General features: G+C 43.6%; 1 protein-coding gene across 1 annotated transcript in view; it reads left to right on the forward strand.

Annotated features, from left to right (window-relative positions):
* Positions 1–649: 649 nt before the first annotated feature.
* The window catches only part of LOC147692229 (maestro heat-like repeat-containing protein family member 2A), a 122254-nt gene continuing 103574 nt past the window's right edge, over positions 650–19329 (forward strand). Inside the window, exons 1-10 of the mRNA XM_086936757.1 lie at positions 650–670; positions 7010–7102; positions 8391–8469; positions 8896–9009; positions 9670–9731; positions 11635–11754; positions 13262–13369; positions 14520–14640; positions 18075–18115; positions 18418–18559. Of these exons, the coding sequence (XP_086792883.1) occupies positions 650–670; positions 7010–7102; positions 8391–8469; positions 8896–9009; positions 9670–9731; positions 11635–11754; positions 13262–13369; positions 14520–14640; positions 18075–18115; positions 18418–18559 (901 nt within the window). The remainder of the gene's footprint in view (positions 671–7009; positions 7103–8390; positions 8470–8895; positions 9010–9669; positions 9732–11634; positions 11755–13261; positions 13370–14519; positions 14641–18074; positions 18116–18417; positions 18560–19329) is intronic.

Consider the following 19329-nt stretch of genomic DNA (forward strand, 5'->3'; position numbering starts at 1 on the left):
AGCTTCAAAAAAGACCTCAAACTCTACCTGCATCACAAATATTGGGGCCCTTAAATCTTCTCTCTTCTCACCTACTCCTCCCTCACCCCCAACTATCCACTACACCTCCTCCCCTCTGACTTTTCTTCCCCCTCTCCTCTACCCTTTATCCCACTCCCAATCCCTGTGACCCCTTCCTTCCACTCCTTCACCCCTTCGCGCACATCAAACCTGCTTCCTATATACACTAACCAAGTAGTTAATCCTTTTGTTGCTGTAAATAAATGTATGTATGCACTATATCTTTTTCCCCTGTCTGTTATTTACCAACGCAAAATGTTATGTTTACTTTGTTCCATATACTGATCTTAACTTAAAAACCGCACTTTATTACTGTATTTTTTACTTTATGATGTGTATTTCTTCGGATACTTTCCGACTGTATTATCTTCATACTTATGTAAAGCGCTCTGATACCCATGGATGTAGTCAGGGCTATAGAAAACCTTTCTAAATAAATACATAAATACATTTATCTTAACAGGTCTGGGGGCAGGTTATCACCACTCTGGGACATTTGGCCTCTGTCTTGCCAGAAGAGCAACTAGATAAAGAGCTTCCATGGTTGGTTAAAGAGGTTGAAAGCCTCCAACCCCAGCTGCCTGCTGATATGGCATTTCGTTTGCTCAAGGTGAGTGTGACCTCGATTTGCTGTCCATGCCTGCCACTGCAACCATTCCCAAGTGATCCGCTCATAATAAACACCCTATCCCATAGTGAGATATTAGCTTCAATGATTATTGAGAAATAATGACCAAATATGTTATGTTATGTTATGTTATAGGTTGTTTTGTAGCGCGCTCTGCTACTGGGGAGTATCCTGGCGCGTTGCGGAGGTGACCAAACATAACACAGAGAGACAGCCTAGACCTAACAAACAAACAGATTGGTCTTGAGATCCTTCTTAAACTTGGATAGACACTGGGCGGTACGCAAATGAAGAGGGAGAGCATTCCAAGCCTTCGCAGTTACCACAGAAATAGATTGGCCGCCCAGCCTAGCCCGCTTATAGCGGGGAAGAGTCAGTTTGGCCAGCGAGGCTGACCTGAGACAGCGAGAGGGAGTGTAGAAAGAGAAGCGCTTCCTCAGGTAGCCGGGGCCAAGCTCGTGGACAGCTCTAAATGACAGCACGAGAGATTTGAACATAATTCTCTGAGCTACAGGAAGCCAGTGAAGTGCGCGCATGTGTGACCGAACACTCTGCCATTTCGGAATGCTAAACAAAAGGCGGACCGCGGTGTTCTGGACAACCTGCAGTCGTTTGACCAGATACGCCGGGATACCACAAAACAAAGCATTAGCATAGTCCAATCTGGACAAGATGAGGGCACGCGCAACCGATTCCCTAGCTTCTCTGGGCAGCAGAGGGAAGAATTTTCTTAAAGCCCTTAGCGTAGCAAAACAGGTCCCTGACAGCTTCTTGATATGGTTCTCAAATCTGAGGTCTTCTCCAAACCAAATTCCGAGGTTCTTAGCCGGGCCTCCCATCACCTTGGGACTAGGAAAATCAGGGGGCCACAACTCATTCTTAAAGTTGGAGGGGAAGGACCCATAGAAGAGGACCTCTGACTTATCCTCGTTGCATTTAAGCTGGGCCATCGCCAGCCAATGAAACACCGAGGAAAGACAGAGGTGAACAGCCGTTGTATCCAGCTGGTCATCCGGCCAGGTAAAGAGCAGCTGGGTGTCATCAGCGTATCCGATGACCTTAGCCCCAAGCTGTTCGGCCAGGTATATCACAGGGGTGATGTAGGCGTTAAACATCAACGGGCTCAAAGTGGAGCCCTGAGGGACCCCTGTACAGAGTGGTTTGGCCTTTGAGGCAAACGGCGGCATCCATACTTGCTGCGTCCTATCAGAAAGGAAGGATGACAACCAAGCCAGTACCCTGCCACCAATGCCAATCTCAGACAGTCTAGCAAGGAGGAGATTATGGGGGACGGTATCGAACGCGGCAGAGAGGTCTAAAAGAATCAGGACCGCTCTGCCGCCACCATCCAAGCACTCTCGAATGGCCTCCGTCACCTCCACCAAAGCTGTCTCTGTGCTAAAGGCCGCTCTGAACCCTGACTGCGCCGGGTGCAGGGCATTGGATTTTTCGATAAAGCTGTCCAGTTGGCGAAAAGCCACCTTCTCACAGATCTTCGCCAGGGCAGGTAGCAAAGATATAGGACGATAATTCCCCGGTACCGTAGCCTCAAGCCCTGACTTCTTCAGTAAAGGGAGCAGCATAGCTTGCTTCCAGCATCCCGGAACCGTGGCAGAAGACAGTGAAAGGTTCACAATCTGGGTGACCTCAGTACATACAGTAGACGCCACTCCAGAGAGAACCCGGGCAGGGCAAGGGTCAGAAGGTGAGCCCGATTTCAGGGACTGAAGGAGAGCCTGGACATCAGGCTCCTCTGCCACTGAAAAATCCAGAAACTGCTGTGCGGGGCAGTGGACTGTTTGAGAGGCAGTAGTCATCAGAATATTGCCTATGGGCAAGGCAGCGAGCAAATCCCTTTGAATTTTTTTAATTTTTTCACTGAAAAAACAGGATAGCTCCTCGCACCATTGAGAGGAAGAGGGAAGCAGTGGTGAGTCTGCCACAGGGGATAAAAAGCTTTTGACAATAGAAAAGATCTCACGGCTATTGTTACTAGCTTTAGCAATCCTCCCAGCATAGTAACCGCCCTTAGCTAATCTGATGGCGGCATGATATTCCCTCTGGGCAGTTCTCAGGATTGCTTTAGCCTCTGGCTGATAGTCTCGTCTCCAAGCCCGCTCTAATTTCTTACAGCCACGTTTCAAATCCCTTAGATCGGGCGAAAACCATGGCTGAGAAGGGATGCAGCGAATACAGAACTAAAGAATTCCATTGTTGAGTCACTTACACCACAGGTGGAGTTGTGCAATGGTTCAGGCCTCCATCATGTGCACTTTGGGCCAACATATTGGTATTCCACACCTGACACTACCAATGTTCTGAGTATCAGTAATTTTGAGTTACAGGAAAAATGTATGATTCCAAGTTTGCCCCCAAGGTAACTGTGAGAAATGGAAATACCACATCAATTCAGACGGTAATTCCCCACTATTTGGCACACTCACCCCTGATAATTTCTTCGGCTTTGAGCTGGTGTATTGTGTGGGGAGATAAAGGGATTACGGTGAATATAGTTTTTCAAGCATTCATTCTAAATACTGAACCAGCCAAATTCTGATTTGTACACAATTTGTGAAGACAGCTTGAGAAGCAAAACTTGTATTTTTATTTGTTACATATGAAATCGGGATAAATAAAGGAAAAATGTGAACCCAAACAATTGTGCTAGAATTTAAAAAAAACAACCTTGCTGCAAGTTTTCCACTTGTTGTGATACTGGGTAAGTAAACTTTGGTTATTTAAGTGAAATCAAGTATACTGACCATATTGGTGCGTTAATCACAACAGAACAGAAAATCTTCAGTTACTAGAGTCCAGCAATAGGTCCTGAGCAGCTATGAGGCATACTGAAGCCTCAGTGACCGCTTAGAACATACAGAGGGACATTGTATCTTCTCTAGTCTGAGGGGCTGCTTACACCCTTTGCAATACAAGTTGGATACCACAAGTACATTTTAAATGACCTTCACTAAGGAGCACAATGACTTTGCATTACACTCCTGGTGACTGAACATACGGGTAAAACAAAGTAATTTTAAGAGGGGCGCTGGAATTGTATCATGTTGGTAATCAATAATTTGTTGGCATGATTGAATACTAATTTTGGTTGTTATGTGAAATAAAAAAAAAACATTAGCAAAGGAAATAGTCCACATTCACTGGGGTTCATATTGTATTTGCTGAAAAAGCAAGAGAGACGTAGAGCTTGGTGGAAACATTATTGAGATCATTACTTCCAATTTTCATTTCCACAGAAATATTGTTTGGAGAGGCTTTAGAATAAAAGATTAGTGCTGAGGCTCTAAGTGGGCCAGTTTCTGCAGGGTCTGATCACTTACAGTTCAAAGGACAAGATGTTCAAATTTCCTTACCAGGCCTTCTTTTGACGGAGTAAACATTTGAAAGCCAGCGACAAACTAAAAACAAATCACAAAAGTTTGGTGTAAGACATACTGACCATGCACTTAATTTGAGGCCATTTTTCCGATGATTCTTCTGAGTCTTGACTGTAGGTGAGAATTCTCCTCATTAGCATCAGTAAAACTAAATGTGTTCCTAAAACAGTTTTTAGGCACACATCTTTTGTCCTGCAGCTCCTGCCTCCAAGTTACCTGAGATTCTCATAAGCAAATGCTCCCACATTTAGGCACATCTGTACTCCCTTGGTTCACAGTATGCAGGGCTGCAAGGGGGACATTGAGAAACCTTGGTCCACAAATGCTAAAAGTGAAACAGGTGCAGTGGTACCGGGATCCAGGGCTTAGAAGAGCACCCAAATTAATACTGTATTGTACTATCTAACAGGAAACAAGTGGCTGATTTCATTTCAATAGTGGCCATCTACCCGTGCTACATCTCAGTGTGCCCTCAGCTGGAGGTTTATCTGGTTGACTTTGTATGAGGATATATTGTGGGGGTTGAGCACTTGGAGAAGCAGGCAGATACCTAAAGGTCCTCTGGAATGAAGAGGGAGAACCAGGGGAATGAAGAGGAGGTCACAGAGATGAGGAGGAATTAATGGAGGAGGAGGACCAGGTCCACCAGCAGGATTAAGAACACAAGAAACTGGATGACCAGGAGTATGAAGAGAAAGCAATAGCAGGAGGACCATGAAAAAGACCCGGAGGATCACCAGGACATGAGGATCAGTGAGCCCAAGAAAAAGAGGAGGCTCAGTAAAACCAGGATGAGGAAGCCCAGAGGACCAGAACCAGAAGGCAAAAAAAAGGGGGAGATTGATGGCCAAGTAGAAAAGGAAGACTATCAGGAGGATGAAGACCACCAGAAGAAGTAGAAAAAAAATGACCATATCCACAAGGAGAACCTAGACCACTAAGAATACCGCACACAGGATGAGGAGAAGGAAGATGACCATGAGGATGACTAGTAGGGGGTCAAGTGGGGAGAGGAGTTGGCCTAATGGCTAGGGTGATTGACCTTGAATCTGGGGAACCGGGTTCGTGTTTCGGCAATGACGCTGAACATCCTGTGATTCTGGGCAAATCACTTAATCTCCCATGCCTACAAAAATGAATGTGTCCTCATGTTACGCAACTGGTGCTATGTAAAGTGCTCTGACACCCGATACCGGGTCAAGTTTGCGCTGTATAAAACTCCATACATTTTTTTACAAAGACGGCCATGAAGTTTTGGGACTTCAAGACCACCAGAAGGATTTGGAACACTAGATCCAATTGGGGACCAATACCATGCCCAAGAACTAGGAAAACCAAGAGGATCAAGACCAGGAGGAAAAGGAAAAGGACTTCCAAGAGGAAGGAGAAAAAAGAGGAAAACCAGGAGGAGGAAGACCAGAAAGAGGAGGAGGGCCAAGAAGAGAAATAGAAGGTCAGGAGGTCCAGAACAACAGTCACCACCATGACCATCATGAAGGCCAACACCAAGACCGCTAGGAGAGATAGCACCAGAAGATTCAGAGTACCAGGATGAGGATGACCAGGACTAGCTGTACTAGAAGCATAAGAACAAGGAAGATCATGAGGACCAATAGGACTCAGACCAAAAGGAAGAACAACTAGGATGGGCACAGCAAGAAGCACCATGGTGAAGATAATATGTGCCAAAAGAAGGAGGGTCTCAGGAGGATGAGGGCCACTTATGAACAATGAACAATACCCAGAAGGCTAGGATCAAAAATATGTAGATGAAGACCAGGAGGATGAGTTTGAGGAAAACTACGAGGTGGCCGAGGGGGGAGAAGAGTAAGAGGATTTTTAGGAGGAAGAGATCTAGAAAAAAGAAGAACATGAAAATCAATAAACAGATTAGGAGAACTAGGAAAAGGAAGACTTTGTAAACCAGGAGCATGAAGATGAAAGCCTACGGGTGAGAGACCAGGAAAAGGAGAATGACCAGGAGGAGTAGAGGGACAAAGGCAACTAAGAAGACCAGGAGCACTAGGATTACCAGGTTCACCAAGAGAATCGGTGGACCATGACCAGGAGGATCAGGACACAACCATCAAGAGATTCACAAGAAGAAACATCAGTTTGACTAGGTACAGTAGTAGCAAAGGTAGAATTAGGATTTGAAAAAAGGAAAGGGAGAGCAACAAAACTGATTAGTGCCATCAAGATCAAGACCTGGCTTGGCAGTTCGGGCTGGACTGTCCCCATGAGGCACAGGGTCAGACTGATTTGCATATAGCCATGTCTGAACTGGGGTGGCAGAGTGGGCTAAAGAACGGTGATGGATTAAACCCAGAAAAACCACCCCCTTTTGTACCGATCAAGATAAAGACCAGCATGAGGACCAGGAACAGGAATACCAAGACCAGGGAGGAAGGGACTAAGATGGCTAAGTGGATCTAGACACCAGTACCATGAGAAGCAGGAACAGCAGACAACCAAGAGAACTCGAACCACCAAGAGAATTAGGACAACCGAGACAAGAGCCATCAGCAAGAGTGGCTAGGAATACAGGGCCTACAACGACAAGTAGTGATTCTAAGCTACATGTTAGGGCATGCCCCAGTTAAATGCTGCATATATTTGGTTGTGGGTCCTTGATAGACCACAATACAACATCTGATGCCAACAGAGAACACTACTATGTAAAGCACAGCGAGTCAAGAAAACAGACAAGCCAGTGAAGAAATAATTAAACCTATGAATGGTCATTAGTCAACATGTACTTGTGGTAATTTCTATTTAGAATTAGAACACAAGAGGGCTCATTCACACACAAACTCACTCTGGCATTCATACAATACAGAATTTAAAGTTTGTAACTCACCACTGACCATCACCATTTCCTCAAATTGCCCTTTAGCCTCATCCTAGTTTTCTTATCTCCTTACAGACCCTTGAGTTATGCATGCAGGCAGCTGTTACTAAGAGTTGCAGAGGCCTGAATGGAACTGTGCCAAATGTTCTTGCAGCCCTGCATCACCTGGTAAGTATATACATGAGGATATACAAAGCATCTCAGTGGGAAACTACAGTCATTTCCTATGTAACATATTAAAACAAATAAAAAAACCACATTGTTCCCATTTTTAGCAAGAGTGTTTTTAAAGGAGAACATTTGGGGAAAAATATTAAATTATAATCCATAAAAAGCCTTAAATGCAATCTCAGCAACTGAAAAAAGAGCATGTGCCATTTGCATTTTTCGATGTAACCAGGGTAGGAGTCATGCCTCTAGAAAGCAATCAGAGCAGGTTGCCTTCACACCGCTTCTTGGTAGTGTGGGATCTTCACTTATTTACCCCCAGGTATTCCCTACTGTGACCTAGATCCCCACAGGTGGACCCAGGATCACCAAATGGTAGCAAATGTCTAAACCGAAACATGAAAATCTGCTCAGGCGTACAACCAAGATGTGAGCTTCCATATTATATTGGTTTGGGTCATCCTGGAGTCAGAGATGATGAAAGTTCTCATGGCCTTGTACTTTTCCTTCCCACTATATCATTTTTAAACATTTTTCCCGACACATGACAAATTTCAGTGTGATTCATGCCAGACCAACACACAGAGTCTCATCAACATGAATAAATTATCATCAAGGATGCAAAGAAAGAAGATTATGTTAAAAACTATGTCAGAACTGTCAGGGTAGAGAGGTACTAGGCAGGAACCACCCATAAATCCACCTCTCTGCAACTATGGCTCTCATAATAGATAACAGAGAAGGATGGCGACCTGAAAGAGAAACGTCTTGCAAAAGGAGCAAAAAGTGCACAAAAGATGCCCGCTCTGAAAAGCATGCAACCCACCTTGCTTGCCAGACACCTCGGGATGGAAAAGGGGAACTCACTTACTGTCCCCAAAGATAAACAAAGTTGAAGTGCAACAGCAGTGTCCTCCTTTATTTCCTTGAATAGCTGACACCATCCCTAGCGCCAGCTGTGTTAAATAGCAGTCTGTATAAATGCCTGCTGCAATCTCGTGAGACTTCAGAGTCTCCAAACCATACAAAAAACCATTCGAAACTAAGGAGCCCATCTTAGAGTGGTAACTGAGGATTTACAATTCCACCAATATTGGACTCCCAGATAATGCTGTTTTCCACGCAATTGAATTCGCTGTTGCGCTGTATGGATCATGGCCTGACAAGGCCTGACAAACTCTGATGTTGTCATTCTCCCACTGAAAGTTATTTGCTGTCTGGATGTAGGGGATTGGCTTTCAGATAGCCTAGCTTCAATTATTGTTTCTTATTGATTTGTTATTGACAGATCTGCACACCCTCAAGGGAAGTTTCCGATGAAAGGGAAGAGCCCCTCAATGTGTCCACAGCCATTATCCTGTCACTGGGTAAGTTGGTCAAAAATGCATGTATGTATATATTTGTGATACTGCAAGTATATTTTGGTCTTTACTATGGATCAGGTCCTCAGAAACATTAATTTCTGTTCCCTGCCCTGCATATAACTTGATCTTCCTAAAAACTACTATTGCTTCAGTTTTGATCTCCCTTCCCAGTGCATTGGTTGGCTTTTTACTGGAACATGGAGTCCACTTTACTATATACAGTTATAGTAATCATGTGAGTACTATGTGCTCCTAAGATGATATTTAAATGTTGTAGACTATTGATATCGTACCTCCTGGATATGAGTTGAAGAATATCTGTATATTTGGCCTTGATGACCTGCTCCCCTGCATGAGTTTCTCCTTGCATGGTTTTACGTTGTGTTATTTTTCATTTGTGTCTACTTTTTCTCTTCACTTTACTTGCAGCCCATTCTCACTCTAGTGAGGTCCTTAAATATTTTGAAAGTAGCTTGATCGAGATGGGTGCAGAGTCCCGTGCCATAACAATACAGCTGCTCTGCAAGCTTCTTTCTGAAACTGGTAAGACTGTCAGTGGATAGGTGGCAGTGTGTGATTTAGGTAGACATGGAGAATAGTTAAGGGACTAAAATTCTTGTCATGGAATCTGGAGCCCTAAATTATAGTCCCAACGTACTCCCTTACTTAACCTATATGGTGCAGCTCTGAGCAAATCAGTTCAATTTCATATTCCTCAGCTATATTAACTGTGAATAGGTTCTGGAAGAGCACTGTAATTTAAGATCAAGCATCCCTTCCATCATCTTCAATAACATGAATTGTGGTGAAAAAATAAAGTAGTGGTCAAACAATGCCACCTCTGTCTTTTCCGTAAAGTGTTTCCATTGTGAGCCATTAATGGGACAGGGACACTGTGAACAGAGATCCTGACATAGACCCCGGACAGAAAAAAAGAGGGACATAAAATGTTGAGCAGGAAGACACAGACACGCTCAGTGGGACATGATGACACAGACATGTACGGTGGAACAGGAAAGCATTGATAGGCCCATGAGACTCACAGTCACAGACTCACAAACCAAAACTAAAAGACAGGACCCTCAGGGTGGTCAGCACAGTTGATAGCGGAAACTTCATCTACTTATCTATTAATCTTGATCTTACTAGACAAAGACAATATCTATGTGTTATGAACATTTGGTGTATGGCTTTATTTCATAGACTCAGAAGTTGCCTCTTATCTGGATGCTGTCTGTCACGTGCTTGAGGATGACAATCGCAAGGTACCATCAAGCTATTATGTGTAAAGCGATCTGTGTTAAAGCAGTTTTATACCCAATACCTCAATCTAATTAAGGTTTTGCACTTTTTGGATAGTGTAGTATTCTCTACTAAAACTGACCCATAGCATTGGTATGCATACCACAGTCTGTTGATTTTCTCCAATGTAAATCTTCCTGGAGGTGTTCGGTAATGGAACCTCCATTCATGTGTGTCTGTTCAGTGCATCCTGTGTTCCATTGTTTCCCTGTCCAAGTGGATATATCCCAGTTTTCCTGTCCTACGCGCTGTTCCCTAATTGTTGAATAAATGTGTGTTAACCGCATCGCTGCGGCGGTTATTTTTCCGCTACGCGGCTTTCTTCTAAAAGCCGCGTTAGATGACGAGCTCAGCTCGTCATCCGCACACGACCACCGTGGCTGATGACGAGCTGAGCTCGTCATCAGCATCGAAGGGGTTAAGAAACAACTCTTGTGTGCTGTCCACGTGTTTGGTCTATATTTCACATTGAGTTGGTCTGTAAGACCCTTCACTTAAGAGGAGAGTGTTGATTATCAAATCAGGGGGTTTGAAATTTAGAATAATAATATCTGCCCAAACCTTTAACAACCGGAGAGTGAGATATTTTGTTGATGAGTCAAAGGTCTCTTCCAAGAATGATATTTGGGCTATGTCTCAGCGAAATCTCACCAAACGTGGATCAAGAGTGCAGAATAGTATTCAGTGTGCACATTTGAAAAGTCAAATTGTGATATAAAAGATGAATTGTCTGTAGAAATTGGAATATATGTAACTTTCTTGACGCCATATACGTCCACAATGTGCCCAACTTCAGTGACATTGAGAAAGCAGGTAACTTCAATAACAGCATCACCATGTGAGTACAGGACATAGGCATAAAGGAAAATTGAAAAAGTAATTTTCTTTTGATAATCAACAAAAAACAGTATTTCCATAACTGGGTCTCTAGTGTATTCTCTTTGGGGGTGTAATGGGTTTGTCATTTTTAACCTCATGATATAAACCCAGTTGACTTTAGATACTTGACAGACTGAACCAGAAACATGAGAGACAGGACTCTACGAAGAACGTTAGAACCACTGAAATGAAACATGGATGTATTCTTTGGTGGTTGAAGCCATTGGGGCCAGCTTGTGCAAATATACAGCATACAGAGCCATATTAGGGACGTGAATTTTAACCCTGCTACGTGGATATAGGAGACTGTGACTATTTACGGTCTTGAGACAAAATGACTTCTTGAAAGGGATATGGACCAACCAAACATCAAGGTGTGGGATAATGGACTTTTAGTACTTTAACCCATTTGTTAACTGTAGGCAGAGTGGGGATGGTGTAGGTTTGCTATATCCTGTGAGTGGAGTTAGACAGAGGCCATCATTCTTCCCACAGACTACTATAGGTTGTTTTCATTCCCACAGTAGTGGAATCCACAGCCTATTTTTCAGTCTAATTTTTTGTAATCAATACCAGGTCCTGAGAAGTTCTTTGTTGATTGTAACCTACCTGGACATATTTTGCAATCTTTTACCAAGTCCCAGGCACATATTGAAGGTGTAATCTACCTGGAATGTTTGAATATTCCCTCAATTGCACTTCAGTCAGACACTCTGTAAAAACAGTTTATTTAAATTGACTCCAGTTTCATTCTCAGAGTGTCTTAATAACCTTTTTACAATATTTTTTAAAAGGTTGAATCCAGGTACTAGCTTTCCACACATAACAACATGTGTAGTTCCATCCTCTGTGAACAAAAGGGAAGGAGAGATTGTATGGTTTCCTCACACTCCCTTGCTGCTCCCTCACCAGAATGTGGGATTTGATTCTATTTATATGCCAAAAGGGTTTCTCACTAAACATGCTTACCATTTTTTTTAATTATAGGTTATTCTTGCTACTTTAAGTTTAATATCCAGTTTAACATCCAAAGGATATTATGATATGAACGGAAGAGCTGTGATTGAATATGTGCTCAAAAAGTACAACCTCCTCACCAAAGAGAAAGTAAGCGGTAGATGTACATATTTGTTTAAGTGAATGTGTTAGGGAACAGCAACCATAGTCAGTCAAAAATAAATAAGGGGGCCTTTTAGCTCCCTTGTGCCCAGATGAAGCTCCTATGCCATATAATATAGATCTGCAGTGCTCCATATTTTCCCCGGGTGGTGGAATATAGACATTGTGTCCCTCTATTTAGTTCCAATAGGCCCGCCTTGACATTCCATGTTCTCCATTTGAGCCTAATGTTCCCCCACTACCACTCCAGTGTGTCTTTCTCCCTCCCTTGCTTTAAAGGTCCCCCTTTTTCCATCTATCTGCTTACATTTGCACCTGAAATAAAATGATCAGACACCGTGGGAATGGCACAGGATCCACAGCAGTGCTCTCAGGCAGTGCAGAGGCCTACCACACATTCCAGCCTATGAGAGGCAACTGACCATTAGACTTTACCAGAGCTTCTAGGGTGATTGGGCAAGGCTCAAAGGCATTCCGCTACTGCACTGAAATGATATCACTGACAGTGCATTATCCTGTTACATACCCTTCTTTGCCGTTCAAATGCCTGACAGGGCAAACTACCAAATTCTGCACAAAGTAGCACAAATATACTTCAAATTGTAAATTGTTGTGTCTTGTAAAGCGCACTGCTACCCGGAGGCCTCGTAGCGCTATAGACCGCTGGGGAACCCGTCCTGGCTTTCCCTGTGAGATAGTCCCTCCTGGGGGTCTCCAAGGTGAAACCAGGCATCCCCGGCGTTTGTGTGGGGCCGTTGTGGAGATGAGGCAAGCTAATGCCCAGAGTTGCCGAGTGTGCTCCCAGGTCGGAGTAGGCACCGATGCGAGAATTATCAGTCCGCTGATCCTGGTCCAAGACCCTGCCGCGTCGGGAATCGAACCCTGGTCCCGGGCCGTTCTCTGCACTCGGGTCTGCCGCCTCTAACCAGTGAGCCACACCTCTCCAAATCATTATTTCATATCAACATTGTCTCCCAAAATGTAGTTCCTGGTATTCTTTTGTCCTTATTACGAGTAAAAAGTCCCATTATATAGCACATACTTCCCCATCAAGCGGTGTGGGCAGGGTGCATGAGCAGCCCAATCTGTGTGTTAAGGATGAGAGACTACCTTGAGGTGCCAGAGGTACAATGTCTCAGGTGTAGTGTCCCATGTATCAGACGCTTACATATTATTAGTGAGTCCACCAATATATCTGCAGTATATGAATGCTATACCCTTCCCTGCCAAATTACTGAATAATGTATTCTCTACAGAGCAGTGCATGAGAGCATAACCTCATTTATACAGTTTTATTTACATGTTTGAGGTGATTGTTTTTGCTTTCACATTTGAATTTAAGCCAAGAGATTTTCTTTGTGATTGCAACTTGGATTAAGAAGTTGTAATGTTTTGAATCTCACATCTCTTGTCCCTCCATAAGGAGTGAAAACATAGTAAAAATTATGTGAAAATACATGTTACTTTACTTCTCTTGCTTTCCACATTTTCACAGTGTACTAGTCACATGGATCATGAATCTAATGTTGAGGAAGAGACCATCTGCATCCAAATCTCTCAGCTCCTCAATAAAATTGCATTACGCCATAGAAATACTGATGAGGTAAGTGAGAATGATGTGGAACAAGGTGGGATATTTAACTAGGAGTGTAGAAAATATAAATAGCAGAATATCCAGAGAGCCCTTATTTCCCAGATGATCTTAATTATCCTCCACCTCACATACCAGCATGTTTTAGTAAAGCTCCCTCTGCTGCAGGGTTGTATGTGGGAAGCATGCATGCATTTATCATGCCTGCCTTAACAACGCGGTCTGAACCACGAATGTGTGCTTAAAATGCATTCCTTTACCACACAAGTTGTTACAATGACTTGCCTTAGGGAAAGCGCTGGACTTTGGAATAGTACAATTTACTATTCCAACTCCAGTCTGCGCAAAAGTAGGGAAAGTGTTAGATTTAAAGTCCAACACTTGTTGTAATGACTTTCATTTTTAAAAGGATGCGTTGTAAAGATGCATTTGTGGTTTGGACCACGTTTTTAAGCACAGCGTGGTTCGAGAGGCGATGTAAAGGCTGTTTCCTCTGCTGCTGGGATGGAGGTCTGCTGTACCATGCGGTCCTCATTCCCAGTGTTTACAGCATTCGGGGAAGATTGCTAATCAAATCCTATCTCATTCATGGCCCCTGGCAGGAGGTTTGTATCTTCTTCTAAATAAACAGTTTGAAATGAGACTGAATGCTACATGAGTGATATTGCAAAACATTGCTACTCAATTTACATCTAATATTTGTACATCAGGCACCAATATTTCACATCAACAGGGTCTTGCATTCCCAGCAATGGCTTTGCATACTCTGGCACATTGATAAAGATAATTCTATGAAGATAACAGCAGATAATGAGATCATTTGCAAAGTTCAGCTCACTTGTAGGGTTTTTGGAGAGTAAAAGTTGCACACATTTTCTGCAAATAATATCTTCATTCTCCTTGGATGCAGAGCCACAGATTGTAGCATTAAAGAAGGTTGGTGCTACATGAGTGTAATATTAGGCATCTGCCTTGGACACCATCAGCAAGGAATGGTATAAGGAAGGGGAAGAATTGAATGTAGCCCCATCTCCAAGAGAGGTGGACTTAGAAAATGGCACATGACCTTAGGTGCCAAAAACCCTACCACAGGGAATGACTGTTTATTAGCCTTATTAAATCCTAATGATACAAATAACGCTTTTGCCGGTCTTTCTCGAAGGAATTTTGGAAAGAGATTTTGAGCTACATGCTGGAAGAGGATTATATTTCATCTGTGCCAGTTCTGTGCCAGATGCTACTTGTTGTGGATAAACGAGCAAGCATCAACTTTCAGAAATGTGGTGAGTCTTATGCATCCTACTCATTGATACTGTGGTATCGATCATTGAAGGTGGTTAATGCTTCCTCCTCAGCTCCCCAGATCACCTCTTACATAGTCATGATATGGCATGAGGTGAAAAACCAGTCCATTTGCTCAGGAGTTGTGGTTGATTTATTATAGCACGTGGGTGTCCTTCTTTCAAATAACAGTTTTTGCTCTCCTTTTATAGATATGTGTATCTGTGCCAATGTTGCTGCTCTCTACATACTTTTTGCAGTTTGCCAGCCATAAAGTTACTTTCCTGTTGGTTTCATCTCTTCATCTGGTTAATGCTCTCAACCCCTGTCAACTGTCCCAGGTTTCCACACTCTGTGAGGTTACTTAGTCCTCTAATGCTCCTCTGCATACCTTGGTGTGTTTTTGCTCTCATTGGAATTACTTCTGTCTGGTATGCTGATCAGACCCTTCTGGGTATGGTACCTATTTATACGCGTTTAATTTTGTTGACAGCAACAGTGGTGTGTTTTATTCCTCCTTGGAGTTACTTTTAGTTATTATATTTTTATCTGCAATGTTTCTGGTTCAACATTTTGGACCACAGATCCAGACCAAAATACTAGTAATTGGCCCCCACTTGATTTATGGACTGTTGGACCTGGGATTACCAGACCACATAGGGTAGCCTGACACAGAGTAGGAAGGTCCTTCCAAAGGCAAAAGTGTTAAGCTTGCGTAACACCCTTACAGTAACTCAGCGTCCATCCATTCAAAAATGACACTGCACCAGTTTAGAAAAATATGGTTCACTTTTATAAAAGCTTTTGTATACTTTCACTTATTTCATCTGACTGTTTTGACACTACTCACTTTAAGTATTTCTCCCCCAATCAATTACAGCAATACATTGTTTCTTAAATCAAGGGGTTCAACACAGCATTAAGGATTCTATAATAAAGACCTTTCTTTGGTTAAGCTGACTTGGCACAGTAAGAAGCAGAGTCTGTCACCTACAAAGGGAAGAAAAAAGAATATCCACAGGGGTCCAGATGGTAAATTAGATACTACAACCTGCTTCACTAAAGTACATCAAGTGATTGACAAAGAGAACTCAGAGTAATCTTTCCCTTCCACCACTGTAAAAGAAAGGTTAAGCAACAAACTCAGTTAATGACAGCATTCCCATGGGTTCAAAGGTCTTTTTCCCGCTTTGTCACCCTTCTTCACCTTACTGGTTCCCTTTCATACAAGTCTCAGTTGCTTCCAGGACTCAATCTTCCTGGTCTTGCCAATTCTGTGCTTCCAGTACATAAATGGGGGGAGGGGTCTCCCTTCCGGGACCTTCGGATGATTATCCCCAGACCCACAGCTTCCCCCAGTTCCCTCCTTACTTGTAGCCAAGTGTTCTGGGTTATTTCGGTCGACACTGCACAATACCAGGTGACCGTCTCTCACCTCCAGGCTCCCTCTCCCCAGCAGCGCCTCCCTCGTGGGCCAGGCCGAATGTCACCCAAGCCGGCACCGAGGGAAGGTCGCACTGAGTCTGTGGCTCCATTGGTTACTCTTCCGTTGAACTCTGCCTCAAGCCGATTCCGCTGTCTCTCTAGTGATGGGCGTCACTGGGCAGGCGCAGGAGAGTAGCGGCGTTAGGCAGAGGGCACCTCGTTTTCCTCCATCGAACAGTGGCCCTTCTCCGGACCTGCGCGATCGTAGGCCCTTCCTGGCTGGATCTCCACCCCCTTCAGGGACAGCGAACGCTGCACCGGGCCTGCGCAGTATCGCGCCTCCTCAGACCCAGCTGATTACCCGATTCGCTACGCTACCACATTAGCCTCCAACCGTCCCTGATCTCCCAGTCAGAAACGGGCTGCAGGACAGGCGGAACGCACCTCAGGGGGATCTCGGTTCTCCTCACCAAGTTTTCCAATAGCGGAGGAAGTATCTCCCAACCGTGCCTCTAAGTAAAGGTGAGGGGAGACTTGGTGGGCCAAGCGCAGGTGGCAGATGGGCACAGAGAGCGAGAGGGGGGGGGAATAATTAATTCCCTCAACCCTTTCACCAGTCTTGCAGAGTTTCTCAAGAGTCTAGTTAATCCTCAATACTGGACAGCGGGGCTGACTTTCACACCCCTCCACTCCTCAAAGTCTCTCAAATTTACCCCAATCTAGGGGATAGACCTTTTTAACTCGAGCAGACTCCCTGTCCAGGGTCAACAGGAACGAAGTCTAACGGGGTCAGGTCTGCAGGAAAATGGGGTGGTGATTACAGTAAGGAGGCAACCCTTAAAAAGAAGTCCACCCTCTGAATGTCCTACCCCACCTAGCGCCTCAGCCTGTACTCCAGCTGACCCTCTCTGAATGACAAAATGGCCTCCTTTGTACTGACCCTTTTATAGGCTAACCTCAGGCTTCCAGAACCAGCTGGAAGGTTCTGGAGTTTTCCTATATTGTCCTATGGGTCCATTTCCTGAGGTAAACAGGTATGGCAGTTACTAGCCACCATTTTGTGTGACTGGGATTCCACCATTTTTGGAGTCACCTAGGCCTAAAAGAAACTATAGGGTCAAGGAGTACCTAACCCCTAGGACAACACCTAAAAATTCCAGGGGACATAAAAAACAAAGGTTAGGAGGCAGAAAGGGAACAAAAATAAATAACTAATAGGAGGGACCACCCAAAGGGCTGACAGGTCTAACATGGACCAAGTACACAAGGATGCCTGTTCAATGAGGGTAAGTGAAAATAATTATTTTGACTGACTCCAAGGTTAGGAGGAAGATTTGCATCAGTGGGTGAGTACCTGTAATTGCAGACTGCATTTCCAGGGTTCCAATTAGCTCTCCTCACTCACTTTTCCATTGGCTGTGTTGCTAAAGAGCAAGTGACCTGGAAAGATGGTATGATAGTCTATTTCTTTGTCACCTGTGTTACGGGGTTCTGAGCAGAAGAGAACAGGCAATATGTGCCCCACAGGTCATTAACATTATTAGAAAGTGGATATGCAAGAACATGTTCTGGAGTCCTATTTTCTTATGAGTATCTGCTGTCACAGAATGACATGGTCCATTCAGGATGCAAAGCAGGTCCACAGCTCCTGCGGCATCCTCTCTTATCGCACTGAAGGGGGGACCTGTGCATGACAGCTTAGGTCATTCCTTGACAGCAACTGCTGGGGGTAGGAGGGGGGAGCATTGTAACACAGGACATTGCGGCACCTTACAACTCTAGCAGCAACCTTAGTGGTAGGGGACCTTTGCCAGTATCTGCAGTGCTCTCAAAGTATCCTCATGACCTCTAGAGCATCAATGAAATGTCACCCATCACCCCACCCTCTTCTTTGCAGGTACAACTATGTGTCATAAGTGTGTGCATCAGCCATATTTCTTTCTTTAGCAAGTGTTACTCAGTATTGTATGAACTGAGTATGACACAGCTTCTTTTTTTTGTATCTAAACAGCTAAAGGCCTTCCAATGCGCAGCCTGTTCATCAGACTACTAGTGAGTATCACATACCACTCCTACCATATTCCAACAGATCCCTTTTCACAGGTTCTTTGCTGGCATTTCTATACAACTTGCCCACGAAGATCTTAAATTCAACTCAGCTTTTATCCATATGAATTTGATGATTTTATTTCCAGTCTATTGGTTATCAGTACAACATACTGCTTACATTGAACAGAAACAGCCAACATGTGGATTGTATAGAAAACAAGATAGCATTTACAGATACTTTAAAGCCAAAAGAGTAAGACCTGATGAAATGATCATGTTTTGAATACTTTGTTGTGGATTTTCAGGTAATTTCTTCTTATCCCCACTGGGATGTCGAAAGGGGAACCTCGGTGTTGGCTCTTCTCCAGCACCTGATTTCTGCAAACTACCCATTTCTAGTGGGACTCGTAAAAATGAAGATTCCCCCTTTGATAGCATATTTAGAAGGTAAGACACCAACGCATGAGCCAGTGAGCACACAAATTAAACAAGCATGAATGGCATTTAAACAAGCATTGACAAAGCCAATAATTCTGGTGTTCGCTGCTAGCTTTTATGCTTTGTTCACCCTTATATTTTTTAACGGTTTTTGTAAAACTTTTTTTGTGGGAGGAGACATCAGGAACTCACCAATATAACAAAAATATTGTCTAAAGCATAAAATATTGTTTTGGTCTTGAGAAGTCCACATTCCCATAGTAGTCCCTGGAACTAAATAAAAATACTCTGTGTGTGAATATACTCCTTGTGTAAAAGTAGAATGTCATCACTCAGTGAAGTTAGCCTAGGGCTGATTGGCCCACTGTGCATGCTGTGGAGGACAGAAGAGAATGTGTTTGATATGACACAATAGATCCGCGAATGAGGAGGTCTGTATAAGTAAGCAACAAAAAAAAAGAAAGAAATACACACAGTCATTTTTTGTAGCCGGCTGCTGCCATACTCCAAATCGCATCGACAGAAGCTTCATGCAAGTTCTGGGTTCCTTCCTCAGGATCCCAGCATTGGTTTGTGAAAATCAGTTAGGGACAAAGCTTCTGCAATGAAGTGCTTCAGCTGTCAGACGCAGGCTTGATCACATAAAGTAGCGGTATCTTGAATCCATGTTTTAAAGTGCACATTTGCTCAAAGATTCCATGAACATAGAAAAAATACTTCTTCAATATATCCAAGGCCATCATGATTATTACACTTCTCAGATCCGCAACAGGTCTTAT

Source organism: Lissotriton vulgaris, chromosome 9 (assembly GCF_964263255.1).
Source record: "Lissotriton vulgaris chromosome 9, aLisVul1.2, whole genome shotgun sequence".
In the NCBI taxonomy this organism is placed as follows: Eukaryota; Metazoa; Chordata; class Amphibia; order Caudata; family Salamandridae; genus Lissotriton; species Lissotriton vulgaris.